Source organism: Aspergillus wentii (assembly GCF_001890725.1).
Source record: "Aspergillus wentii DTO 134E9 unplaced genomic scaffold ASPWEscaffold_4, whole genome shotgun sequence".
Taxonomy (NCBI): Eukaryota; Fungi; Ascomycota; class Eurotiomycetes; order Eurotiales; family Aspergillaceae; genus Aspergillus; species Aspergillus wentii.
The window spans coordinates 1736439-1760445 of NW_024467835.1; the positions used below are offsets into that span (position 1 = coordinate 1736439).

General features: G+C 48.6%; 10 protein-coding genes and 1 non-coding gene across 11 annotated transcripts; 4 read left to right on the forward strand and 7 right to left on the reverse strand.

Moving 5' to 3' along the window:
• Window positions 1–274: 274 nt before the first annotated feature.
• On the reverse strand, window positions 275–1188 carry ASPWEDRAFT_51398 (uncharacterized protein; the record flags this gene model as incomplete). Its single annotated transcript, XM_040837583.1, has 3 exons — window positions 275–313; window positions 370–927; window positions 1075–1188. 3 exons carry the CDS (start codon window positions 1186–1188, stop codon window positions 275–277), a joined length of 711 nt encoding a protein of 236 aa, XP_040688962.1.
• Window positions 1189–1875: 687 nt separating this feature from the next.
• Window positions 1876–4512, reverse strand: ASPWEDRAFT_27940 (arrestin C-terminal domain-containing protein; the record flags this gene model as incomplete). The annotated part of the gene is made up of 3 exons (XM_040833070.1): window positions 1876–2553; window positions 2608–3671; window positions 3735–4512. The coding sequence occupies 3 exons, from the start codon at window positions 4510–4512 to the stop codon at window positions 1876–1878; spliced, it is 2520 nt and encodes an 839-aa protein (XP_040688963.1).
• Window positions 4513–6632: 2120 nt separating this feature from the next.
• Window positions 6633–8177, reverse strand: ASPWEDRAFT_504431 (uncharacterized protein). The gene is made up of 3 exons (XM_040837439.1): window positions 8060–8177; window positions 7884–8009; window positions 6633–7818 (listed from the first exon to the last, which is right to left on the reverse strand). Exons 1-3 carry the CDS (start codon window positions 8120–8122, stop codon window positions 7063–7065), a joined length of 945 nt encoding a protein of 314 aa, XP_040688964.1. The 5' UTR covers window positions 8123–8177; the 3' UTR covers window positions 6633–7062.
• Window positions 8178–8187: 10 nt separating this feature from the next.
• On the forward strand, window positions 8188–9207 carry ASPWEDRAFT_504059 (uncharacterized protein). Its single transcript, XM_040837432.1, has one exon. It carries the CDS (start codon window positions 8506–8508, stop codon window positions 9067–9069), a length of 564 nt encoding a protein of 187 aa, XP_040688965.1. The 5' UTR covers window positions 8188–8505; the 3' UTR covers window positions 9070–9207.
• ASPWEDRAFT_504112 (nuclear and cytoplasmic polyadenylated RNA-binding protein pub1) lies at window positions 9208–11252 on the forward strand. The gene is made up of 5 exons (XM_040837433.1): window positions 9208–9734; window positions 9788–9892; window positions 9948–10595; window positions 10658–10790; window positions 10848–11252. Exons 1-5 carry the CDS (start codon window positions 9345–9347, stop codon window positions 11018–11020), a joined length of 1449 nt encoding a protein of 482 aa, XP_040688966.1. The 5' UTR covers window positions 9208–9344; the 3' UTR covers window positions 11021–11252.
• Window positions 11253–12248: 996 nt separating this feature from the next.
• Window positions 12249–12320, reverse strand: ASPWEDRAFT_t140. Its single transcript has one exon. It is a non-coding gene; the product is annotated as a tRNA-Arg (tRNA).
• An 89-nt stretch (window positions 12321–12409) lies between these two features.
• Window positions 12410–14235, forward strand: ASPWEDRAFT_504451 (PIG-Y family protein). Its single transcript, XM_040837440.1, has 2 exons — window positions 12410–13091; window positions 13197–14235. The coding sequence occupies exons 1-2, from the start codon at window positions 12740–12742 to the stop codon at window positions 13898–13900; spliced, it is 1056 nt and encodes a 351-aa protein (XP_040688967.1). The 5' UTR covers window positions 12410–12739; the 3' UTR covers window positions 13901–14235.
• Window positions 14236–14309: 74 nt separating this feature from the next.
• ASPWEDRAFT_172109 (glutamine amidotransferase subunit DUG3) lies at window positions 14310–15574 on the reverse strand (the record flags this gene model as incomplete). Its single annotated transcript, XM_040830889.1, has 4 exons — window positions 14310–14560; window positions 14618–15350; window positions 15410–15505; window positions 15560–15574. 4 exons carry the CDS (start codon window positions 15572–15574, stop codon window positions 14310–14312), a joined length of 1095 nt encoding a protein of 364 aa, XP_040688968.1.
• A 418-nt stretch (window positions 15575–15992) lies between these two features.
• On the forward strand, window positions 15993–19319 carry ASPWEDRAFT_133272 (dynamin-related GTPase MGM1). Its single transcript, XM_040829302.1, has 3 exons — window positions 15993–16474; window positions 16528–18549; window positions 18606–19319. The coding sequence occupies exons 1-3, from the start codon at window positions 16174–16176 to the stop codon at window positions 19040–19042; spliced, it is 2760 nt and encodes a 919-aa protein (XP_040688969.1). The 5' UTR covers window positions 15993–16173; the 3' UTR covers window positions 19043–19319.
• A 715-nt stretch (window positions 19320–20034) lies between these two features.
• On the reverse strand, window positions 20035–22011 carry ASPWEDRAFT_110662 (alternative NADH-dehydrogenase; the record flags this gene model as incomplete). The annotated part of the gene is made up of 5 exons (XM_040828197.1): window positions 20035–20108; window positions 20164–20857; window positions 20912–21189; window positions 21254–21592; window positions 21669–22011. The coding sequence occupies 5 exons, from the start codon at window positions 22009–22011 to the stop codon at window positions 20035–20037; spliced, it is 1728 nt and encodes a 575-aa protein (XP_040688970.1).
• Window positions 22012–22798: 787 nt separating this feature from the next.
• ASPWEDRAFT_40495 (uncharacterized protein) lies at window positions 22799–23999 on the reverse strand. The gene is made up of 2 exons (XM_040835329.1): window positions 22902–23999; window positions 22799–22835 (listed from the first exon to the last, which is right to left on the reverse strand). Exon 1 carries the CDS (start codon window positions 23589–23591, stop codon window positions 23079–23081), a length of 513 nt encoding a protein of 170 aa, XP_040688971.1. The 5' UTR covers window positions 23592–23999; the 3' UTR covers window positions 22799–22835; window positions 22902–23078.
• Window positions 24000–24007: the final 8 nt, after the last annotated feature.

A 24007-nucleotide genomic window follows, 5' to 3' on the forward strand; every position in this document is an offset into this window, starting at 1 on the left:
GCGTTTCAGATTTAGAGTGCTGACAGCTCTAGTGAGGGATAGCTTCATCGCTTCATATATTCATCTCACGTGTCTTGGATTGGTCCAGTGTCATTAGCTAATAATGGAATCATTCGGGGCTGATATAGGGCCCCTCCAATATGCATCGCCATAAATAAATCTGGAAGACAAAAGTAACGAAAATCACCATGCCATCGCACTGCCTTCTGCAATTGGCGCATCAAATCCCGCATCCCTCCATCAGAGTACCTATAAAAGCCTCACATCATCCCATTCAAGCCTTGTTCTTTGGCTCCCGAACCATACAATATAACTACCAACTTATATCAGCATCTGCCAGAAGAAAAAGTGGGAAAACACCACACATACCATGCAAGCATCCTCTCCATCCCGACACTCCATCTCCATGCTCATCTCAAATCCCATCCGCCGATAAATCTCCACGTTAGGCACTCCCTTCGAACTCTCCAGATAACACTTAACTCCCTCCCGATCCGCCTGCTCCGTGACAGCCTCGAACAACTTCCTCCCTACCCCCTTACCCTGTGCCTCCGGACTAACAGCCACAATATTGCAGAAATAGTAGCCCCGCGGATCATCCCAGATCTGACTCTGCGCTTCCTCCTGTCGAGCTTTCCAGATCCAATACCGGCGCGAGTTGAGACCCCCGCGCCCGAAATGGCGGACATTGTTCCACATCTGGCGGAGAGTGAGAAGCCAGCCCTGTGACCAGGTATGCCAGCTTTCCGGTTCCGAAGGTGAATGAGGCGGAAGCCAACAGGAGACACCCAAAACGGGGGGTGGTGATTCTGCAGCACTGCTGTTGCTGCTGCTGCTATTGCTCTCTTTTGCGACGTGGAAAAGGGCATTGCCGATACCCCATTGGCAACGAACGGCTAGAGAGTCATGATTTCTTGCTTTATTGAACTATTTCATTATAATCCCAGTCTCAGTGTGATTGAAACACGCAGGCCGGTTTGTGACAACTCGACCGCGTCACAACAGAGGGATCAATGTTAGCTTTTCTTTCTTTGCTGGCTTTTTTCACTAATATTCTCGACGGCAGGAACATACCTTGGCCGAATCAAACACCCACTTGAAATACGGATCATCCGCAAATGCCTGCTGAATCACTTCAATAGCCCCGGGAATATCTCCTTCTGTGAGTGGAATGACTTCGATCGCCATGACGTGTCGGTGAACCGCGGTTAAGATATATATCTCTTGAAGAGCAACCAAACCAACTTGCTTCAGTGACGAGGGCTGCAAGAAATATTCAGGAACAAAGTAAACACCCGGAGGATCCTACAGTTATATGGACTTGGTGGCAAGATTCAAGACAGTAACAGAGCTTTTGAAGAAGGCCACCAGAAGAGGCGGAGAACAAGACTAGCCTGGCTAGGCAACTGTATGCGGGCCAGGCCCTCTCCGCTTATCGTCTCCACATCCTTATCGATTGTCTCAGTGTAGAACCATGAAGTTTTTTGGAAGAGTGTAGAAATACTCCGTCAGATCAATGTATGTACATATACATATACATACACATTTCTTCATGCATATATATAGGCTAGTAGCTCGAATTCGCTCATAGCGATCATGCCTTCTCAACACCGAAGCGCCTATCCTCTCACATACTTCGCCCATCTGCGCCTGAACATAACAAACTGCAAGAGAGAAAAAAAAAAAAAAAGATACAAAGAAACCATGATGAAGATATGCAACGATCAATAATGACTGCAATATGTAAAGCCGATCCGAATATCCCAGTCTATGAAATGTCCCGTACTTTCCTTCCCCGATGTTGAAAAAGAAACCTGCTATCGTAAATTCGTAAATTCCGTGATTATTTCCATTTTGCTGTTGTCCTTGACAAAATCACATATTATCCAGTGCCCTTAGAGGAATGTTGGATTGTTCCAATCGTACCCAATCACGCGGAACATCCATGCTGCGGTTCACTCTTCCTCCGGGAGTAAGAGGCAAGTCAACTCGTCCTCGACCTCTCTCGTCGTCCATGTGGTCTTCGTGGGCTGACAGCCGCGAGAAATAGTCCTCCAGCACACCATCCTGATCATTACCCACGATGGAATCATATTCGGGAGGGGGAGTCACTAGAGGTGGGGGTGGGGGCACATCCTCGAATGCGGGGGGAGCAAACGAAGGGGCTCGAACCAAGTGCATGGGGCGTGGAACTCGCTCGCCCACTTCCTGTGCCAAATGCGCTTGAGGTGGACGGGCAAGACCTCCGGAACCGTTGGTGAAGCTTCGTGAGATGGCTCGTCCGGTTGGGCTCGGGTTCAATTCGTCTCGATCAGGGAGAGGCAAGAAATTGGACGAGCTGTTCCTGCTGACCAAGGGAGCCCCAGGGCATCCACATTCATATTCCTGTGCTGGGGGAACTGGATCCGAGTTCGGTGATGTGTACGCCGGGAGGTAGATGTTAGCCTGCGTGGCTTTGCAGGAAAGGATATGGAACGGGGAGTCGATGGAGATTTCAAAATGTCTCCGCTTGCCCGGATCCCGCTCATCGACCTTCGATAGGCGCAGCACGATCTACAAATGTTAGCAAGTTGATCGAAATTCGTTGATCGGCTATGCTCAACTCACCTTAATCCAGTGGTTAATCTGGATGTTTTCATAAGTTGTGTCAAAGTGTAACCGTTGCGCTTCGTCTCGGTTCCTCATTTCATGGCAGCTAGGAAGCTGTACGCTGAATTCCATTTCCGTTGGTCCAACACCAGCGTCGCTAGCCAGATTTCCCAGCAAGTTCGTTCTATTCCGATCGACAACCTCATCACCTCTTGCCGCAGCCGCACGGTGGTCCCAATCAACACCACCGCCTGCAGTCACCCGCATCGAGCTACCAGGATACGTACTGACACTGCCGGAATCCGCTCGTTTTTCGAAGAGTAGTACTTTCTTTGCCGGTTGGAAGCGATGAACACTCTTGTCGGCTGTCCAATGCTGGATATTTTCCGTCACGTATACTTTGATTCGATGACATTCAACCTTTGCCAAAGGTGTCAGCTTGAAGGCAATCGGGACCTGTGTGCCTAGTGGAAATGATTTCCCTGAGATGACAATGTCGTAGTGAAGCTGGTCTTCCCAGTTACGAGAGATCGCAATCGGTTCAACCTGTTCCAAAGAGCCCTCTGCTGGTGTACGGATCACGGGCACCTCCAGGTTACCAAGCAAGTTGGGCCTAAATGCTCCCGCTCGTTCCACAATGGCCTCCAGATCATACCGAACAAAGCCTAGGTCCGTCCTAATTGTCTCTGGAAGCGACCCGTCGATGGGAAATTCAAAGCTGTACAAGTAATCGCCAACGGGGAATAATCGGTAGTTGCGTTGAGGATGAGGTGGTGCAGGCTCATTCTTTCCGAGACTGCGCGAGTGCGAGTGGTTTGATTGGAGGGACAAGCGTTTGAGGTCTCTAGCGGTGGTCTGGTTGTTATTCAGCGAAGTTGATGATCCGCGATTCGAAAACAGTTCACGAGTGGTCGCGGTCACTCCATCCTTCCCAGGCACCGATCCCACTGGTTTGGCATGCTGGTAATAATGGGCCCCAAAATCATTTTGCATGAGTGCCGTATCGCCGTGATTAAAATAGACAACTCCATGGGTTACCAAATCTTTCTTATCATGAAAGTGGATCTTCTTCGGGGGAATTCCTAGATAGCAAAAATTGTCAGCACATGTTGTCTTCACGGAAAAATATTATTAATAGCAAGTACCATCGGGCCAGTCAGTCTGGGCTTGACCACGGAAACAGACTGATATTTTCTTGATTTTGACACTTTTGGTGACCTTCAAGTGCAATTGCCCGCGCAGGATGGCGGACTTCTTGGTGGTTGGATCATTGTGATCATATCCCGCGAGAAAGAGCACCGGCTCGGTGAGAGCAATCCCAACAGTGATGCCGCTTCCAGTTGCGACAATTTTCTCATTGCGAAGAGAGGGAAACGAAGGTTCCATGGGTTCCGGAGCGGGCACATTACTCGGCTGCTCGGGAACTGTTTGCGGCGGTTGGACGGCGGAAGTCGTCGCAGAAGATCCCGAGCGCATTCTCCCCCTTCGGGACCCCTCTAGATCGGGGGCAGACAGCATCTGCGCATCCCTTGGAGATAAGATGATCTCAGACATGGGTCGGGGACGAGATGATCGAGGCATCGATCGAGCGGGAGGAGGATGCGACGAAGAAGCAGAACTAGAAGAGTTGACCGAGGCCCCCAAGCGGAGGAAGCGCTTTGCGTTTTCCCGTGGACCCGCCAGCTTTTTGAGTAACGATCCTCGGCGATTCTGCTTAGGAAATTGTTCTGTTTCGAGATTCGCACCGGTGTTTGTACTATTGGAACTTAGCGATCGGCGATGGCCCGATCTCGTGCGGAAGATGTTAGAGAGGGATAACGGGAAAGGTTCGGTAGAATCGCAGGCAAGCTGGGAGACAGGATCACTGGCGGTGATCGACCTCGACAAATCCTGCTGCAGATGGGAAACGTGAGCTGCCGTCATCGTGGATAGAGGTCGCACGGCGAAAAGAGCATAATTCGAGGTGTTGAAAAAAGAATTAGGTGCTGTAATAGTACCGTCTTCCTCTTTTCACCGAAAGCGAAAAAGAAATCTCTCGAGGGGGAGGGAGAACAGCTGGCCTCGTTTCCGTCAAGAGACAAGGTAGGACGCAGTGGCGGTGGAGAAAAAGATGATGTCTTTGATGCAAGCACGAGGGAAGGGGGAAGAAATGAGAGAAGAGAAGAAAAGTTCAGAGGGAGAGGAGGAATAAGAAGAAGAATAAGAGAGAGATAGAGAGAGCAAGTGACAGCGAAGTGAATGGAGAAAAGTGACTTACCCCGTACTCTGCAACTTTTTTTTCGTCGGGGGGGTATATTACGCACAGTCCCGACACATTGAGTCGTGCGACCTGAGATTATCCTTTTTTTTTTTCTTTTTTACCCTTTTACTTTCTTTTTTTGCCTTTTTGATTCTCACTTATTCCTGTTAGGCCGATGATCGACCGGACACGCAAGGAAGTTGGCCGCAGTTGCAGGAGGAGAGACACCGGGGTAGATAGTTGGGGATGGGACCAGAAGCAAATGATCACCGCATTCAGCGAACACCGACTGTTGCGAAAGGAGAGGCCAGAAGGGCCGATGACTGCGGGGGGGTTGGGCGGTGCAGGTAATAATACTCGGAGTGACTGGTGTAGAAAATAAAATAAAATAGGATAATATGATAAAAGTCTACAAATGATGGTTGGTGCAAAAAACAAAAAGAAAAAAAGAAAAAAAGAAAAGAAAAGAAAAGAAAAGAAAAGAAAGAGGAATGGCAAAAGGAATGATGGAACAGACACGACACGAGTGAGGCGGTGCGGTTCTAGTCTTGGGCAGAAGAAGATCCCATGAGAAAGCGAAATGAAAGAGAGAAATGGAAATGGAAAGTGGGCAAAAAAAAAAAAAAGAACCATCCATATCCACTACTTGAGATAATGACCTAAAGATCCATGATGACGCGGAATCGCTTGGGAGAGACCAGAGAGGGGGGGAAGAGCCACAGGATGTTCACCAACTCCGGCGATCCGAGAGTCATCATCGCCGTCCGTATAGGGGAAATCGCCAGAGTCTAACCACTGTTGGGACCCTTCTTACCACTGGTTGAGGAACTCTGTTTCCCCCAGGAATTGGACGGATTTTATTCGCGATAAAGGGTTGCCCCCACGAGCAAAAGCAAGTGTGACGATATTCGTGTTGAACCTCCGTCTGGCAAAACAGTCGATACAAATCTTCTTCCATCTAATTGTATCTCTCTATGTCTATCCTCCATGTGAAGTGGCCGAACTTGCAGGATAGAGACTGGAGAGAATGACGTCTTGATCTCCCGAGGCGAATGATGTCCAGATGCGGGTATTCCGGCAACCGGTTTTAATCAAAGGCGATTATTATTATGAGGGTTATTCGCCGGGTTGTACAGGCAACTAATTAGAGCACCAGAATCACTATCCATCTAGACGACTACTAATTTATTACTCCTACTACTCCAGGTATCAACTGCGGCTTAGTCCTCGGACTACTCCATCTGACGACTATCCTAGACTCACCTCGAGTGCGGGGGTTTCTGCCATGCCGGGCTAAATGATCAGAGCACACACAGGGATCATACAGGGTCTTTTGATCAGGGCACTCAGGTGGGATGCACCTGGCAAAATACATATCAAAAGGATATCACATCCTCCAGAATTGAAGTCTATTCCACCGCGTATGCTTGATTCAACCAACTCTGTTCCGTGAGCGTCAAGTCAGCAGACTCCATGCTACTCAATAGGCACTTTAATTTGGTCGATCCCTTAGAAAAACTGCTGTACCTAAACAGCTCTGCAAAACTCTCGATTCCACTCCCAGCACACGCGTCAACAAGCCAAGGTCTATTAATACCTGGTAAACGCGGGGTATCTCATCTCATCTCATCTGCATCATCAAAACGTTCCAAAAGTCCCAAATTATTCAACGCCAATCCTGTAGAAATGAAAACAAGAAGGTCTGTGCGGAAATGGCATGAGGCGATGACCTCATGGCAGGCGATGTCAGCCTTGATACCTTAGGCTTTTCAATCTTATCTCAAATAGGTTAGTCTGCTGGATCCCCAGATTTTGCCCTGTTTCTCTTTGAAAATGTCGTCTTTTGCCCACGTCACGGTACGATGATTCATAATCAGCACCGATCGAATCGAGACTCTTATCTGATTATATAGTCATCCTGTCAACGATCGGCCTATCAGCGTCATCTACTTCATCCTTGATTCCTCCACTTTCCTACGTTCGCGTGGTGTGGTTCCCGTCGGATGGGAACACAAGCAAGGTTGAACCGTTATTTTGGGGCTTTCTCGGAAAGTCTCCATGTAGCCCGACGGTTTCCTCGGCTGCCCTATGTGTATACGTCATTCGTAGCACAAGGCCTAGACTTGCGTGTTTGGTTTATTTTGGGAAACATGCAAATCATTATCCTGAGGCTAATCCATTATCCCTTGCCCGGCCCCAAATTCCCTATGCATCATACACCCCCGAGCTAGATCTCAATTAAACCAGCTATCGTCAAGCTCATTGATATTCATCAACCCATCCCCTTCCAACAGCCCCTGATCACCCATTCCATCACCACCAAAGTTGTCTGTATCCAAGAACAAGTCGTCAAAACTGGATTCCCCAGGTGCCATGACATCTTCTGTATTGTTGCCAAGCTGGGCGTCCGCTTTTTGAAATTCCATGTCAAATGCATCGCCCCCAGCAGGTGTATCGGTAGTATTATTGCCGATCTCAGGAAGGGCGGAGGGATTCGCTTGATCCTTGTTATTTGAATTGTCTGCACCAGCACTTGTGCCAGCATTTCCGAGATTTGAACCCGAAAGGAAGTTTTGATTCCCAATTTCATCGTCGCCAAAGTCGAGATTGAGGTCAAAGTCATTTGTACCACCAGTGTCGTTGAGGACCGAGTCAAAATTGAGCTCTTCTGCCCCGTTGAAAGGCTGGTTCTGCTTTGTATTCTCTTCTTGATTTTCTGTCTTTACAGGCTGGTCGGTGGTGTTCGGTTTATCGGGCTCTGCAGCTGCAGCTGCGGGCTCGGCTGAAGTTGCATTTTCATCAGCCGGGTTTGCTTCGGTCTGTTCTGCGTCTGCACCGGATTCTACTTTCTCCGTTGGTTGGGGATTGGGTTCAGGCTCTTTTTCTTTTTCGGCTGCTTCACCCATGACCACGTCTTTCGCTGGTTGTAATTCCGCTTTTTTTGCCCTGATTACTTCGTAGTCTTTTTCTAGAAACGCTTTGGCAATAAACTGGGACGGTTAGAATGGCGGATTGAGGGCATTGGATACATTCAGTCCAGGTGGCCGGCACATACAATCTGCTCAGATAGACTGTCCAATGCAAGTTGGAATTGTTCGTGGGCAGCCGGAAGAGACCGCTTCAATTGAGCTCTAGACTGCATAGAGCCCGCTGATCGGAAAAAGCGACCAGTCTCGATAAGCTGTGCTCTGTTAGAACAAAGAACATGTGATACCCGCGAGGTAGGCTTACCGTCTGGTTCACTGTTGAGGTCAGAACCCCCAAGGATTCAGGATTTGAGAAATCTGCGGCCATGGTGGCGTTTGAACACAGAATTTGCTATATCAATGTAACTATTGCTAAACCTGAGATCTAGGTTTTCTGCCAGTTAGCTTTACAGCAACAGAAAGGTCCAGAGAATATCAGCAATGGACAGGATGTCTATTTAAACAAGTTGCAAGGGGGCATATCGTCGGCACAGGAGCCAAATCAATGGCCGCAGAGAAATCAGTGCGCCGTGCACCTTACATCAGACATAAGACAGATGCATGACATGGACAGCAGCAGAAAGACCAAACAGCATGATGGATTGATTACCTTGAGCTTCAGTGATCAACGATTCTCTCCAGTGTCCAGTACCGTTCAGGCTCTCGACTCCGATCACGATCCAGCGAAGAATAAAGAAAGTTAAGCATCTCATGGCCACCGCGACAGCCGTAAGGGGTCGCCTAACGCTTTGCGGCCTAGCGCGGCCCTCCCCCCACCGCAGCGGCTCTTGCCCGTCCATTCGTTCCAAACTCCTCGTTCTCTTCTCCAGTCGACCTCCCGTCAGATCATCATCATCATCCTTTCTTGTCTTCTTCCTTTTTTATCCTCTGTTTCCATTTTATTTCCTCCTCTTCTACGTACTTCATTTCACTTCGTTTTCTTTCCAGCTCTCGTGCGCGCTGACCGTCGCTCATCTGTTGGCGTCCGGTCGTGTGTGTGACTTTCCCTTTCAACTCTTCCTTTTGTTTCGCTTGTTTTCCCTATATTGTTGCTCTTCTTCTTTCTTCTCTTCTTTTCGACCTCGTCCTTCGACACTTAGCGTTGGTCATCTTCCAGCAATCACTTTGCTTTTCCACCCCATCTCGCCGTTGGGGCTAAGGCTTTCGAAAGCTGTATTTTTGAGTCCTCTGCATTCGACTCTTTGTCACGAAACTCTTTCCACTCTTCTTCTCCGTCTTTTTTTTCAATCAAGGCGGCCGTCTTTCCCACTTTGACGATTGTTCATACCGTGCTTCAAACTACATGACCTAGCGGCCTTTCCTTTCCACGTCTTTTTTCGTGTCTCGATCGATCCCCGCGCCGCTTTCCGCCTTTGAGCTCACCAGATTTTGTTGACCGTTCCGTAAACGCTCTGCATCGCTCCGTCGCTAACGCCGTCGTATCGCCCAACGCTTCCCGGTCAAGCGCTTCCAACGCCCATCGATTTCTACGTTGCTTTGTTTGACTGATTGTTTCTGTGCATAATTGCAATCTTTGAATACTGTATACAATGGCTGATAACGTTCCCGCCTCTTCGTCCTCCACTCTGCCACCACCCCCGCAGGCTGCCACTGGGGCTTCGGGCCAGCAGTATGACGCCTCTCAGGGCAATGGCCAGGCCAATCCCTCCCACATGCCACCACCCCCTCGTCCGCCAGTGGTGATCCCGCAGAACACCAACCCTATCCCCACCGCTATCACCTCCCCGATGTCTGGGAACATGATGTCCCCGACCAGTGCTGGTGGATATGTTCGTCGGGCTGCCCCTGAGCCCAACAAGAGGGCTCTCTATGTCGGCGGACTCGACGCCAGGGTGACAGAGGATATCTTGAAGCAAATCTTTGAAACCACCGGCCATGTCGTGAGCGTGAAGGTCATTCCCGACAAGAACGCCAGCTCGGTAAGAATATGCAACCACCTTTGCCTAACCGGCTGCTGTACTGACTAACACAGAAGTTCAATAACAAGGGATGCAACTACGGTTTTGTCGAATTCGATGACCCTGGCGCGGCTGAGAGAGCCATGCAGACCCTCAACGGGCGCCGTATCCACCAGTCGGTATGCGAGTGATCGATCAACAATCCACAAAAGCTATTTCTGATTATCATTGTAGGAGATCCGTGTGAACTGGGCCTACCAGTCCAACAACACAAACAAGGAAGACACCTCCAACCACTTCCACATCTTTGTTGGTGACCTGAGCAATGAAGTGAATGATGAAGTCTTGCAACAGGCTTTCTCTGCCTTTGGCTCGGTGTCCGAGGCTCGTGTCATGTGGGACATGAAGACCGGACGCTCTCGAGGCTACGGTTTTGTTGCCTTCCGTGACCGCTCAGATGCCGACAAAGCCCTGAGCTCGATGGATGGTGAATGGCTCGGTTCCCGTGCCATTCGCTGCAACTGGGCCAACCAGAAGGGCCAGCCTTCTATCTCTCAGCAACAAGCGATGGCTGCCATGGGCATGACTCCCACTACTCCCTTTGGCCACCATCACTTCCCTACTCACGGCATCCAGAGCTACGACATGGTTGTCCAGCAAACCCCGCAGTGGCAGACCACGTGCTACGTTGGTAACCTTACCCCTTACACCACCCAGAACGACCTCGTCCCCCTGTTTCAGAACTTCGGCTACGTTCTGGAAACCCGCCTGCAGGCCGACCGCGGGTTTTCGTTCGTCAAGATGGATACACATGAGAATGCTGCGATGGCTATTTGCCAGCTCAACGGGTACAATGTCAATGGCCGCCCTCTGAAGTGCAGCGTACGTCTCCTTTCACCTTGTTTTCGCCCTTTTATCTTATGTTTTCTTGCTAACTTTCGTAGTGGGGTAAGGACCGTCCTCCCACTGGCCAATTCGACTCTTTTGCCGGCCAGCAGGGCACCTCGCCCTTCAATGCCAGCCCAGCCCCGTTCTTCCCCCAGTACAACGGCCCCGGGGCACCCATGGCTCCTCAGGGTAAGTCTACTATAACCTCTTCTAGGGGTTTTCTCGGTGACTAATTATGTTCTCTAGGCCCTAACCCTGCTGGACGAGGCTGGGACCAGGGCGGAATGCCCGGACAAGGCTACGCTCAGGTCCCTGCAAATGCCGGAGGCTATGGTCGTGGACAGGGTACACCAAACTCTGGCTGGACTCAGCCAGCCAACGCCAACTTTGGAAACGGTTTCGGGGGCTACCAAGCGTAGCCCAATTTCGATTCTCGCCTCTTGAATGTCGACTGTGTTTAAACTTCTCCCTCAAAAAAATTTTTTGAGTGCGAGTCGATACCTGCGGCAACAACAAAAAAAAAGAGGTCTATCTTTCTTTCCTTTTTTTCTTTCCAAACCCCTCACTTCCCCCATACATTCTCCCCTTTTAAGCTTTTTTTATATCATGATTGCTTCTCAAACTGTCCTACTAAGTGGATTTTCAAGCGCATGTTTCCCCATTCTCAAGTGCTTCCTTTTGAAATGAAATTTGTGTGTTATCGTGCACCCAATACCCCAAGTCCACTTTGTTGAATCAACTTTTCTATTTTTTCACCTTTGAATGAATGTGCTCTCCTCTTTTATTGAGAACTTCTTGGACTTTTTGATTCAAGCGTGCTGCTGAATAAACTAAAAGTACATTTTTTTTTTGTTTCCCTTCATTTATTTATTTATTTTATTTATGCTTGTTCTTTTACCCCCTTTGGACTATCATTTGATAAATTTGTCTTGTGTGGGTTTGTATCGTATCGCTTTAGTATGTGTGTATGGTCTACTGAGCAGGCCTGATATGTTTTCTCTGTCTGATAGCACTCTTTCTTTCTTTTATATCTATTCAATAACCTCTTCTTTCCGTTAAGGTTATGGATTCATTGACTAACGACCTGACATTTGCTTAACTGACGATGCTACGATTTCCATCCCATCTGGTGATTTCTCATTTGACGATATCGGTTTCTTTAGCCCAGTTTCTGCGTCCTGGTCTCGTCTGTCTTGGCCCAATGGCGTTTTGGATGATACCACTTTGTTTTGCTACCTGGAATATCCGTGCTCTTGGACCTTACCTTATGGTTTAGCATAGCGTATGCAACAAGTAACAATGAGACCACCTCGGTTCAACGATGCTGCGTATCAGATGATATTATCATTATAGACTAATTTTTCTGGATCGCGAACTTTCAATCCATTCTTGCATGTTGAGAGACTAAATGTAAATAACTCTAAGGCAGGTTTTACTGATATCTAGGTTATATCCATATTCTGCTGGTATGCTTAAGGAAGGTATTTTTATTTACTCAAACTGCCCAGGAAAGGATATCTGAGGTGATCTCTAGGAAAGTGGTCTACCACATATACATACTATATATGTAAGTAACATGATGCTGTCTGGAAAAAATGAAAGAAAGAAAAAAAATGGAAAAAAGAAAAAAGAAATCGGATGAATGAATGACCACGGCAGGACTCGAACCTGCAACCTTCAGTGCCGAAAACTGATGCTCTGCCATTGAGCCACGGGGCCAATCTTGGATGAAAGGTAATTTGCCAACCTGTTATATATAGTTAAAATGTAGAGCTGAGTATCATGAGACGACGATGTTGACAACTTAACGACATCAGATGGTTGATAAAAGAATAATAACTAGGTAGATGGTATTTGTAAACAAATAGACACATAATACTGCATTACATACTACATAGCCGTAATGTTGGACTGAGATGTGATCTGCTACCGCCTTGGGGTCTTGGCCCAGACAGAGTCCATTGATGGTTCGCCTAGTCGATCTTCCCCTGTTGCGCAATCATTGCCGCTTCATGGAATCCCTCGAGCACAACCCTTGAACGGGTGTTACCTATCTTTGATTCGAGAATTTCGGAATTTCCTCGGTAACATTTATGTGGATGTATTAGGGGCCCGCGAAATCGCTCCAGTTTGGGCCAATGGAAGATGGGGGCGATAGCAAGCGTGCGGCCTTGTCGGTGGATAACAATGAGCTCTCAGAACGGGTCCGATCCGGGAGTGCCAGTAGTGGCCACAAGCGCAGCCTATCCGGCTCTCTCTTATCGAAGCTCTCGTTATTCCGAATGAACCAAGCGACACAGATCACCCCCGAGAGGGCCCATTCCGGCATCGAACGCGACGGCGGGGATATTCTCGGCTCAAGCCTGCGGGGGGAAAGGGCCATGTCTAATGCGTTACAGCAGCAGAGACGAACGCGCCGGAGAAGGGGCTCGTTAAGGAAAACTGCGCTGCTCGGCACCCGGTTCGAGAATCGCGACAAGAAAGTCGTGAGTAGGGCACCCATCGATGTTCTACGCGGAGACCTCGGTGGGCAAACCACCACCACCGCATCGAGCTCGCCGCTGCGATCCTTGACCAATAACACCATCTCTTCAGAACACGAACATACACCGCGGGGGAACTTTGACCGGGCAAATGATTCCGAAAACAACCCACGATGGGTCATGCTGGACTCGCAACAACAAAAGCCCCTAGGCGCATCTACTGCACGCCACCAGGCAAGCCTCTCCAAGCACACCATGCTCGGTGAGGAGATGAGCGCCGATGACGATGACGTGGTGTCTTTTCCCCGACTAAACAGCAATAAGAACAATGCCGCTGCTTCCGTGATGCGCAGTTCATCTGTCAGCAGCTCCAGTGGTACTGCAGGCTTACACCTTCCAACTCCCTCGTCGAGTTCGGACTCATACTACGCCTTACAGCCTGACTCAACATACCGTGTGGTACACCGCACCAAATCCTCGCCTCTTGCCACACATGCGGTGGAAATGAAGAACAGTCCAGAGATCACCTGGGACTATTCCGAGACCGAGTGGTGGGGGTGGATTATCTTGATTGTGACCTGGTTAGTTTTTGTCGTGGGAATGGGAAGTTGCTTTGGGGTCTGGAGTTGGGCGTGGGATGTTGGGGAGACGCCCTATGCGCCACCAGAACTGGAAGATGACCCGACCCTGCCTATTGTTGGATATTACCCCGCGCTCATTATCTTGACGGCTGTCATGTCGTGGGTGTGGGTGATGGTTGCTTGGGTGGGGATGAAGTATTTCAAACATGCGAATATTTCCGGTGAAGATATTTGAACTGTCACCTTTTATGCTGCATTGTATGCAAATTGGTTTTATGATGATTTCTGGGTCAGGCGTTTCATATTTATGATAATAATCTTAATACAACATTCAAGAATGAAATGGAACCAGCACACCACCATCAATCAACACATAATAAACCGAAATATTCAAGTCCAGAAAGGTCATGTAAACACTGGGCTGAAAAATAGAAGATGCTAATTACGACATCAGTATGCGAGTAAGGACATATATAGACCTCTTAACAATATGCAAGCGCCCAGCACCCAGTAACCAAAAGGAAAAGTCTAGTACTTCAACAACCCCAACTCCAACATTGATCCAATTCCCTAGAAAAACTAACCAATGACTCCAACAATGTAGTGTTCTTAGAACAACTTAATAATAATGGCCTGCAGTCGTATCAGGTTGATACTGCGCATGGGCTGGGAGCCGGCGGTTGTTGCAAGTGCGCAATATCAGGAGTGCCATCTGCGTTCTGCGGTTGTACGGTCGTTCCAGGTGCGGTGCTGACAAGACCCTTGGATACAGCAAAGCACGAAGAACGGTCCTGGTTCATATTCTCGCCGTAAAACTCGTCCAAAATGGGATGTAAAAGGACGGTCTGTTTGTGTATAGTGAGGACAGAGTTTGTAGGGACAGAGACCCAGTTATCTGGAATAGACTAGATCAGCACGCGATTAAAGGGTGGTTGTTTTCTTGAGTTCTTACGTCTCTCAAAGGTAATGGGTTCGCTCGCCACCAAGACAATATCGGCTCCTTTATCATGGCGCTCCATCTTGAAGTGGCCCTTGTCCTTTCCTTCCACCCACTTGGTACCAGATGAAAAGTACAGACTGGCAGGCTCGTCTGTTTTGCTGCTGATGTATCGAGTGCAGACTACTGTGTGGCCATCCGAAACAGCAAAGTTGAGCAGACTGCGGGTCTCCACGCCGTGAACATTATATCTGTTGGGAATTTCACGAATGAATTCGTTGATTTTGGCGATTGTCTTCATCATCACCCGTCGCAAAAGAGCCTGACCGAAGCCTTCTGGGCCTGGATCAGAGCTGGGATCCACCCCTTCCTTTTCCAATAAGTCAAGGAACAATGCAAATGCCCATTCGCTGTCAGTTCCGCCTTTAACACCAATGTACCATTTGTCCGCGAGGGAATCGGCCAGCATCCGCTTGACGTATTGCCAACCCCCGATATTGCCATTGTGCATCCACATCAATGTCTGGTGCTGGAATGGGTGGCAGTTGGTGTCAGACAGTGCGCCCTCAGTGGTAGCTCGCACGTGCGCAAAGATAAGATTCGAGCAGGTTTTCGATGCCAGCCTCTCCAGGTTCTCGCAGTTCCAGGCTGGCAAGGTAGAGGTAAAGATACATGGCTCTGGGCCTAGTTTGGGGTCCGTGTAGAACCCAACTCCAAAGCCATCGCCATTAACAGGACGGCGGTTGTCCTTATCAATGGGTTAGTATCTCGACGTGGCAAAGTAGACCGATGCAGTGCTAGACTTACCAATCTCAGGCGAGAATCATAAGATTGGGTCAGAATTGAATGACTGGGCTCTGTAATGAGCTTACTGAGGCGAATATCATTTCGACCTTTGTATACCTAGCGAAGAAGCGGTCAGCTGCAGCTTTCGTCTTGTAGACAGGTTCAGCTCACTAGAAAACGACACATATTGAGTCGTCGAGGGGCCTATGTGTTGACCAAGGGTTTCTTAGAATAAATATAGATTAATACAAACACTGCGGTTTGTAATTATAGGCAAGAATGGGATTTTGGCGAAAGAAGTCCAAGAAGCAAGAGCTGCGGTATTCAGTAGAATGTTTTCTCCCGTCGCGGAGTCACAAGACAATTGCGACAAAAGCAATAAGTACTTCTGCCCGCAATTGTAAGAGACACAAGCAGTCACAGATGGATTGCAAGTGAAGCAAGAATGCACCGCTGAATAAATTCAGACCCAAAAAGAAGCTCTGTTTTGTTTTATCTTTTCCAGAAAGAAAGCTCCTGATTTCCTCTTTCCATTCAGCTGTCACGTCATCGCAATGTACACACGTGACTCACCGGCTTTATCCGGGCGGCGGAGCGGCCAGTAGTGCAGGTCACGGGCGGCGCGGAGATTCGGGACTTCTTCGTGCGACTTCTTTTGATGACATCGTCTATCATTCATCACAACTCCACAAAACATCAGTCAAATAATCTCTCTGTGGCTGACAGCCCAGAGATGAACGCCTTGGTTCTTTTATTCTCTGGGCGTGTATGAGAGTGTCGAAATAATGAGCGGGAGAATTCTCTCCCACCGTCTTGTTCCGCTATTGCGGACGGGTCGATTGGCCCGCCATATTCATAATGCTGGAGCAAGAACTGGGGGTTTGCTGCGTGCGGATGGTAGTGCTGCGATGCGAGGCCGCTCATGGCCTGTTGGAGCAAATTCAATTCATAACAATGTCCCCGCTGTGCGGACGATTTCATTTGCGAGAATGATCCCTAGGCTAGCACTCAAGCTTGTGAGGCTGCCAGCTATGCTAGGGGGTGCAACAGTGGCAGGCTTTGCTTATTTTCAATATCAAGCAACCCGTATGTTCTTCTTGATGGAATCATAAAATTACAAGCCACTAATAGTTTGATAGTCGCCGGTAATTACGCGATAGACATTTTCAAACGAGCGGGGGAAACGGCGGGCGATGCTGCTTCAAACCTGTTCGAAGGGCTCCAGGGCGTGGCGGAGCAAACACAACGCGGATGGCAAAGAACGACAGAAGATGTTGAAATCCCCGAGTGGTTACAAAAGATTCTCCGCCTTAATGAGGAGTCTACTTCTGGAGACGGGGGTTCTTCCGGTGGAGGTGGTTCGCCCAAGGAGAGCAGAGTTGGCGTTGCAGCTGCTGGAGCAGCTAGCGGCTCGGCCTTTGGATACGATCAATCCGATGAAGAGGACGTACGCACTGGACGGGAGGTTGCGGAGGATGACCAGATGATGCTCCTAACGCGGAAAATGATAGAAATCAGGAACATACTACAGACAGTTGGGCAGTCGAATACGCTAACGCTTCCATCGATTGTAGTCATTGGATCGCAATCCTCTGGCAAGAGCTCGGTTCTGGAAGCTATTGTTGGGCATGAGTTTCTACCGAAGGGCTCGAATATGGTTACTCGACGACCGATCGAACTTACTTTAGTCAACACCCCAAATGCGCAAGCCGAATATGGGGAATTCCCGGCCTTGGGCTTGGGAAAGATCACGGATTTTTCGCAAATTCAACGGACGTTGACCGACCTTAACCTGGCCGTCCCCGAGAAGGACTGTGTCACTGACGACCCAATCCAACTAAACATATATTCGCCCAATGTTCCTGACCTCTCCCTCATCGATCTCCCGGGCTACATCCAGGTTGCTGGTGAAGACCAGCCCCCAGAACTAAAACAAAAAATCTCTGACCTCTGCGACAAGTACATTCAAACACCGAATGTTATCCTAGCCATCTCTGCAGCAGATGTTGACCTTGCCAACTCAACGGCTCTGAGGGCGAGTCGCAGGGTAGATCCCCGGGGTGAAAGGACAATAGGAGTCATTACCAAAATGGATCTTATTGACCCCGAGCGCGGTTCTAACGTCCTCTCGGACAAGAGGTACCCTCTGCGCCTTGGGTATGTCGGTGTGGTCTCGAGGATCCCTCAAACATCGGCTTTATTCTCCAGAGGCAGTGGTAATATCACGAGCGCAATTTTGAATAATGAAAATTCCTTCTTCTCTGCGCATCCCGAAGCGTTTGGCTCTCAGGCCGGCGTTTCGACGGGTGTTACGACCCTACGTACCAAACTCATGCATGTTCTTGAGCAAACCATGGCATCAAGCCTAGCAGGAACTAGGGATGCCATCAGTCAAGAGTTAGAGGAGGCAACTTATGAGTTTAAGGTTCAATATAATGACCGTCCTCTCAGCGCGGAGTCATACCTTGCCGAGAGTCTGGATAGCTTCAAGCATTCGTTCAAGGCATTCGCCGAGAGTTTCGGTCGGCCTCAGGTCCGAGAGATGCTTAAGAATGAACTCGACCAGCGGGTCATGGACATACTGGCACAACGGTATTGGAACAAGCCAGTCGATGACCTGTCCCCTCTATTGCCTGAGCTGGACCCTCTCAGTGACCTTCCCAAGTCGGATCCAGAGTCTCAATATTGGCACCGTAAACTTGATGCCTCCACTTCTTCGCTAACGAAACTTGGCATTGGTAGACTTGCCACGACTGTCGTGGCAAATGCTCTCCAGACTCATATCGACCGGTTGCTGGCCTCGTCCACTTTCGCCTCTCATCCGTATGCTCAGAAGCAGATCACCGATGCTTGCACCAGCATTTTGAATGATCGATTTTTCAGTACTAGCGACCAGGTTGAGAACTGTATCAAACCGTACAAGTTTGAAATCGAAGTCGAAGACCCCGAATGGGCAAAGGGAAGGGAGAATGTGAGCAAAGTACTTAAGGAAGAACTCAGGGCATGTGAAGCTGCTTTCAAACGCGTCGAGGATAGTGTTGGGCGGAGAAAGATTAAGGATGTAATGTCATTTGTGGACAAGATCAGAAAGGGTGAAGTGGTTTTGGAGGGTGACGGTGTGGGTGGCGCTGGTGGATTCAGTTCTGCTTTGCTGCGCACAGGTATGATTTTTGAAATCATTTTCTTCTAATTTGCGCTTTAAACTAATGAACAATAGGCCGAGAAAGCGCTTTTCTCCGCGATCGAGCCGATCTTATCAAGATGAGGCTTCTTGCCCTTCGTTCAAAGCAATGCGCTACCAGGAAGAACAAGTACTACTGTCCAGAGGTTTTCCTCGACGTAGTGGCAGACAAGCTCACATCGACGGCGGTACTCTTCCTCAACGTGGAATTGCTTTCTGAGTTCTACTACAACTTCCCCCGTGAGTTGGACATGAGACTGGGTCGTCACCTCTCCGACGACGAGGTAGAGCGATTCGCACGAGAGGACCCACGCATCCGAAGACACCTCGATATTATCAAGAAGAAGGAGCTACTCGAACTGGCCCTGCAGAAGATCGAAGGCATCCGACAGCTCGATGGCCGCAGTATGCACAGGAACAAGGAGAGCCCTTTGGTGACTGAAAAGAGAAGTCGCGGTTGGAACATTTTCTGATCGACTCTTTCCCTCTCCCCAAACTTGTGCTGTGTACCTCCCCTGCTATTCCTTCTTCCTTCCCTCCTGGACTCTACCATACCTTCCTCTCCTCCAATCTCTCCCACCTTCGTCCATACTAAACCGGTAGGAGAAGGTTCTGTCTATAGTTCTATTATAACCCCCTGAATAGGCGTCAACACAGCGGCTGTGCATTATTATCTCCTTTCCTTTCTTCCGAGTCTCTCTTTTCACCCATCACCTTTTTTTTCCCTGCTCCGTTTTAGTCGGTGTTTGCCCGAGTGGGCTGTATGTAAAGCTAGTTTGGTGTTCAGATTAAACAGTCTGAGTCAATCAGAATTTCAATAGACCTTATAATATGGATATCCTTGATTTTCCCGTCATTGCCTACCTACCTACCCTAGGTATTATTCACTTGGATGATATACATAGAAAATAAACCAAATAATAAAGACAAGAAAAGTATTGAAAATATGAAATCCAATCCATAAGTATTGAAACAAAAGCTAAGCTAACAAAGGAACGAACACCTATATTACAAGGCTCAAAAGCAGAAAACCGGCAAAAGAAAAAAGTAAGATAAAAAAAGAAAGAAAGAAGAGATAAAAAAGAAAATATTATGGCCAATTCTTCACGAATTTCTAGACAATAATCCCGCACCCAGTTCTATCTTTTTTGGTACAAACAAAAAGGAAAAAGACAAAAGAAAAAAGCGGATTAATTACTTTTCTTCTCTCTCGTTCCGACAACGCTGGAAGATGGGAATGAATTTCTTCTTCCTTCAAAGCGTCCTAGGTCAAAATAGTTGGATAGAGATGGGTGGATGATGGGGAATCATAGCGATTGGTCATCATAAGGTGGAAGGAGGATTTGAAGAAATGAAAAGATGTAGAGGAAACAGGTTGAAAGGTGTCATGTAAACGGCGTTAAAGAAGATAAGGTATGACGGATCGCTGCGAAAGTATTCAGAGACGCATTTTTGGTGAGTTTTTTTACTCCCGGGAAACGTCACGTCCGAACAGCTTGGCCTTGATCCAGTCGACAGTGACCAGCACACGGTTACGGGCTATATTATTTGTCAGAATCGTGAACTTTGTGTAATTGTAAACAGAATAACTTACTGCTGAAGCACATGCTCAGGTAGGCACTGCGCCAGAAGAGGTAGGTCATGGTTCCACCACTTGCGATGTTGCCGCTCAGCCAGCTGATATCCGCAACGGCACGCTCCTTTCCAATGTAGGCCAGACTTCCCTGGTGCGAGTACTGGAAGGGACCAATCTGCTTGGTTCTCCGCAGCTGCTTCTGGCGCTCGCGGATCTCATCGAGGATCTGGTTACGCTCTTCGTTACCCTTGGCTTGGGACTGGAGGTCCGACAGGTGCTTGAGCTCCTTCTCAACCTCCTCGGTCTGGGCCATGGTGTTGAAGAGACGGGCAAGGAAAGCACCCTCCTGGCTGGCAACCTGGGCGGTGGGGGCGTAGTTGGTGACGGCACAGTCACCGACAGCCCAAACGTTCTCGGCACCGTTCACCACCAGGTACTCGTTAACGGCAAGACCGCGGCGGGAGTTCTTCTGAGCGGGCAGCTGGTTCATCAGGTCGCGGACGAGGGGGCGGACGGCGTTACCGGTGGCCCAGACTAGCAGACCGTAGGGGATGGTCTCGATCTCCTTGGATCCATCGGGCTTGGTGACTTCGGCTTGGATGAACTTGTCGGTGACGTTCTTGACCATGGTCTTGGCGCGGATGGTAATCAATTCCTCCTTGAAGGTCGATTCGGTGTAGTCAATCAGCTGCTTGGAGAACATGGGAAGAACCTAAATGGAATAGTTAGCATCTGATAATCGGAGTGAGTGTTCCGGTGCTCTTACGTTAGGCAGGGCCTCAACGAGAGTAACATGGAAGTTGTCCTTGATTTCAGGGATCCACTTCTTCAAGTCGTCGTTGAAGAAGTCCTGCAGCTCACCGGCGAACTCAACACCAGTGGGACCACCACCAACGACAACCATGTGCAAAAGTCGCTTAACCTCCTCGGGGCTCTGGTCCTTGAACATGGCGGTCTCAACACAGTCCATGATACGCTTGCGGATCTTCTGAGCATCGCCGACTTCCTTCAGGAAGCAGGAGTTTTCCTTGACACCCTTGATACCTGCGCCGGGTTGTTAGCAAACATTAAACTTAATGCGCGTACATCAATGCAATCCGCGACATACCGAAAGTAGCGTTCTCGGCACCAACACCGACGACCAACATGTCGAAAGGCACCTCAGTGTGAGAGATGTCACCCTTGATCTCAGAGTCATCACTGATAAAGATCTTGCGGTTCTCGTAGTCGATCTTGGTAGCTTCGGCTTCGTAGAACTTGACGGAGGCCTTCTTGTGACGGGTAATGTTACGGATGGGCTCCATGATGGAGCGGTGCTCAACCTGACCAGTGGTGCAGGAAGGCAGGAGAGGGGTGAACAGGAAGTAGTTTCGGGGAGAGATGACGATGACATTGTAGTTTTCGGTGTCCAATTTCTTGAGCAAAGAAACAGCACCCCATCCGGTACCTAGAAGATCAATTGAGTCAGAAACGACGGTCCTTTCGCTAGGTCGCGACAGTAAGGAAAAGGGATGTCCGCATACCGAGAACGACCAGGTTCTTCTTCTCGGGATCCGGGTGAAATTGCTCTGGGGGTTGGCGGAGGTCGTAGATGCTGTGAGCCAGGACACCAGTCAAACCAACACCAGTGAGCAAGGTTAACCGCCAAGTCCATCGCAAAAATCTAAATCGCTTCTTGGGCTTCGGGGCGGGAGAAGATGAGGGAGCTGCATCAGCATAAGAGCGACGAGCAGTGCGCTGGAAAGACTGCTGGGAGAGACCCGAGGACCTCAAGGGTCTTGCGGAGCGCAGGAGCTGAGCTGGGGATCGCGTCGAAAGCGACCTGCGCGACAGCGACGACAGCTGCATAATGGATGGAGAAGCCATCTTTTGAAAGCGGACTGGCAGTCGCACCCTACAAGTGGAGGGGAAGAGAGGAGAGGAGAGAGGAGATGGATAGAAAAGAAGTCACAATGACAATTCGCAGCGCTGAAAAGCGATGGAAAACTCGGCGTAGAGGTGAAGATGACTGTTGCGAAGGGACCGAGATCCCACACCCTTAGGCTGTTTTGGGCGAATCGGTGAATCACACAGCTCGCTCCAGCGGAGTTTTTTCTTTTTTTTTTTTTTTCTCTTCTTTCCTTTTGTCAGCTATCTTTTTTTGCTGATTATTTTTTTATTGTTTTCCCTTGTGATTTTCTCTTCTCCAAATTATCCTCTTTGGGGAAAATAAGCGTCTGCTTCTTGGGGATAAGCGTTCTAGCGTGTGCTTCTCTTCTCTCTTCTTTTTTCCCTTTTCAAATCGGCCCATGAGGGGAAAATCGCCCAGTGAGGAGAAAATAGCCACAGTGAGGAGAAGCCAACTAGACAGTAGACAACAATACTAGACAGTAAACAATATTCTATCTACTTGATCTCCATTTGATTCTTCTCCAATTCTCCTCTTATTTATATCTTAATCTCCTCAATCTATTTATCAGATCTCCCGGTCGAGACTCGCTGACTCACTCTGCCCTACGGCCCATCCCGGCTGCACATCCGGCATCGCCCGCATCCACTGCCAATCGATCGTCTATCCTCGTCTTCTGCTTCTTCAACACGAGCTGCACGGCCAAAATCCGGGGAAACGTCAGGTCCACTCTTTTCTCCAACTCTGTTCTGACTCAGTCATCCTGTCTGTGTCAATATTTGCGGTCTGGGGATTCAGGATGGTTGTTGTCTTCCACCATTGCAAGTGGACTTCAGCTAGCATGGCTAACGTTTCCAGATTGTTTTAGGATCCCTGAAGTCGATCCTCTCATACAATCCTGACTACTGATACACTCCTTCCTCCCTCCCCCCTCCCCCATGGCCGTCTGTCGAAAATTCAACACCTTCTGCGTTCCAACCCGTTACCTTCACAATTACGTTTCTGTATATTCGTTGAACTCAACTGACCGGCTGCAAACCGGCAATCAACCGGCTCCAAACCTTGACCAAACAATAATGATGAAGGTGGACAGAAGACGATCATACACATCCCCAATGTCTATGTTGTCGGGTGTTGTTGAGTAATATTCTAGTATTCCTACGCAATGACTCGGGAAGCCTCCTCCAGTTATAAGTTGCGATCTGGAAACTGAGACATAGTCTCGGAAATCAAGCAATTGGGTCCACAAGGCGTGACTAGAGACTGCATGCACATTTGTCAAAAATATCTCGGATAACCAAGACCAGGTCAGGTCCAATTGGAAGCTCAAATGGTCTGGAAGCCATGGACGATTGGAATTATGCACCCCTGGGCTTTGCTCTCGACCACGAACGACATTGGGTATACCTTCGTCCGCTAAGCTAGTCTGATTGACAGTCACAGACCGAGTATTTGGCTTGGTATCATGCTTATTGTAAACATGCTCGGGATGTCGTAAAGTTGCTGGAGTATATCTTTTGACAATTACGGTGCATAGGTGGTTGGGATGATTGGACATGGGTGATGATCATCATTCGATAGCATCACGGGTTAATATCGTGCTGAATGAAAAATTAAATTAAATTAAATTAAATTATGCAAGGTGCGATGGCCTTGAGGCAATTGCCATGTTTCATTTTATCACCATGTCGTTGGTCTGGTTGAATTGATATCGGCGTGGATTATATATAAATGTGAACAACCACTCCAAAACTCACCGGACAAAAAACAGTGAAATAGAAATCGATAGGACAACATATGATGCATTATAGAGACTATAGATATTGAAAAGGATCTGCGTTGCATATTTGATATTGACAATAATTTGAGATACGGAGCAGTACTTGGTTAACTGACTACACATCAATACTCCCAGACTACAGACGGCAAACTTCAATAATAACCGTGACGGATAAGTTGAGCAAAGCCAAAAAA

Bases quoted from the DNA above. Each gene is read 5' to 3' on its own strand.
- ASPWEDRAFT_504431 (XM_040837439.1), bottom strand. From the start codon at position 8,122: ATGGCCGCAGATTTCTCAAATCCTGAATCCTTGGGGGTTCTGACCTCA. The intron at 8,010-8,059 runs GTAAGCCTACCT...AACAGAGCACAG, and splicing joins CCTCAACAGTGAACCAGACG to CTTATCGAGACTGGTCGCTT. The intron at 7,819-7,883 runs GTATGTGCCGGC...TAACCGTCCCAG, and splicing joins ACAGTCTATCTGAGCAGATT to TTTATTGCCAAAGCGTTTCT.
- ASPWEDRAFT_504112 (XM_040837433.1), top strand. From the start codon at position 9,345: ATGGCTGATAACGTTCCCGCCTCTTCGTCCTCCACTCTGCCACCACCC. The intron at 9,735-9,787 runs GTAAGAATATGC...TGACTAACACAG, and splicing joins CCGACAAGAACGCCAGCTCG to AAGTTCAATAACAAGGGATG. The intron at 10,596-10,657 runs GTACGTCTCCTT...TAACTTTCGTAG, and splicing joins GCCGCCCTCTGAAGTGCAGC to TGGGGTAAGGACCGTCCTCC.
- ASPWEDRAFT_504451 (XM_040837440.1), top strand. From the start codon at position 12,740: ATGGAAGATGGGGGCGATAGCAAGCGTGCGGCCTTGTCGGTGGATAAC. The intron at 13,092-13,196 runs GTAGGGCACCCA...CCATCTCTTCAG, and splicing joins TCGCGACAAGAAAGTCGTGA to AACACGAACATACACCGCGG.
- ASPWEDRAFT_40495 (XM_040835329.1), bottom strand. From the start codon at position 23,591: ATGTCCAATCATCCCAACCACCTATGCACCGTAATTGTCAAAAGATAT.
- ASPWEDRAFT_504059 (XM_040837432.1), top strand. From the start codon at position 8,506: ATGGCCACCGCGACAGCCGTAAGGGGTCGCCTAACGCTTTGCGGCCTA.
- ASPWEDRAFT_133272 (XM_040829302.1), top strand. From the start codon at position 16,174: ATGAGCGGGAGAATTCTCTCCCACCGTCTTGTTCCGCTATTGCGGACG. The intron at 16,475-16,527 runs GTATGTTCTTCT...ATAGTTTGATAG, and splicing joins TTTTCAATATCAAGCAACCC to TCGCCGGTAATTACGCGATA. The intron at 18,550-18,605 runs GTATGATTTTTG...AATGAACAATAG, and splicing joins TTCTGCTTTGCTGCGCACAG to GCCGAGAAAGCGCTTTTCTC.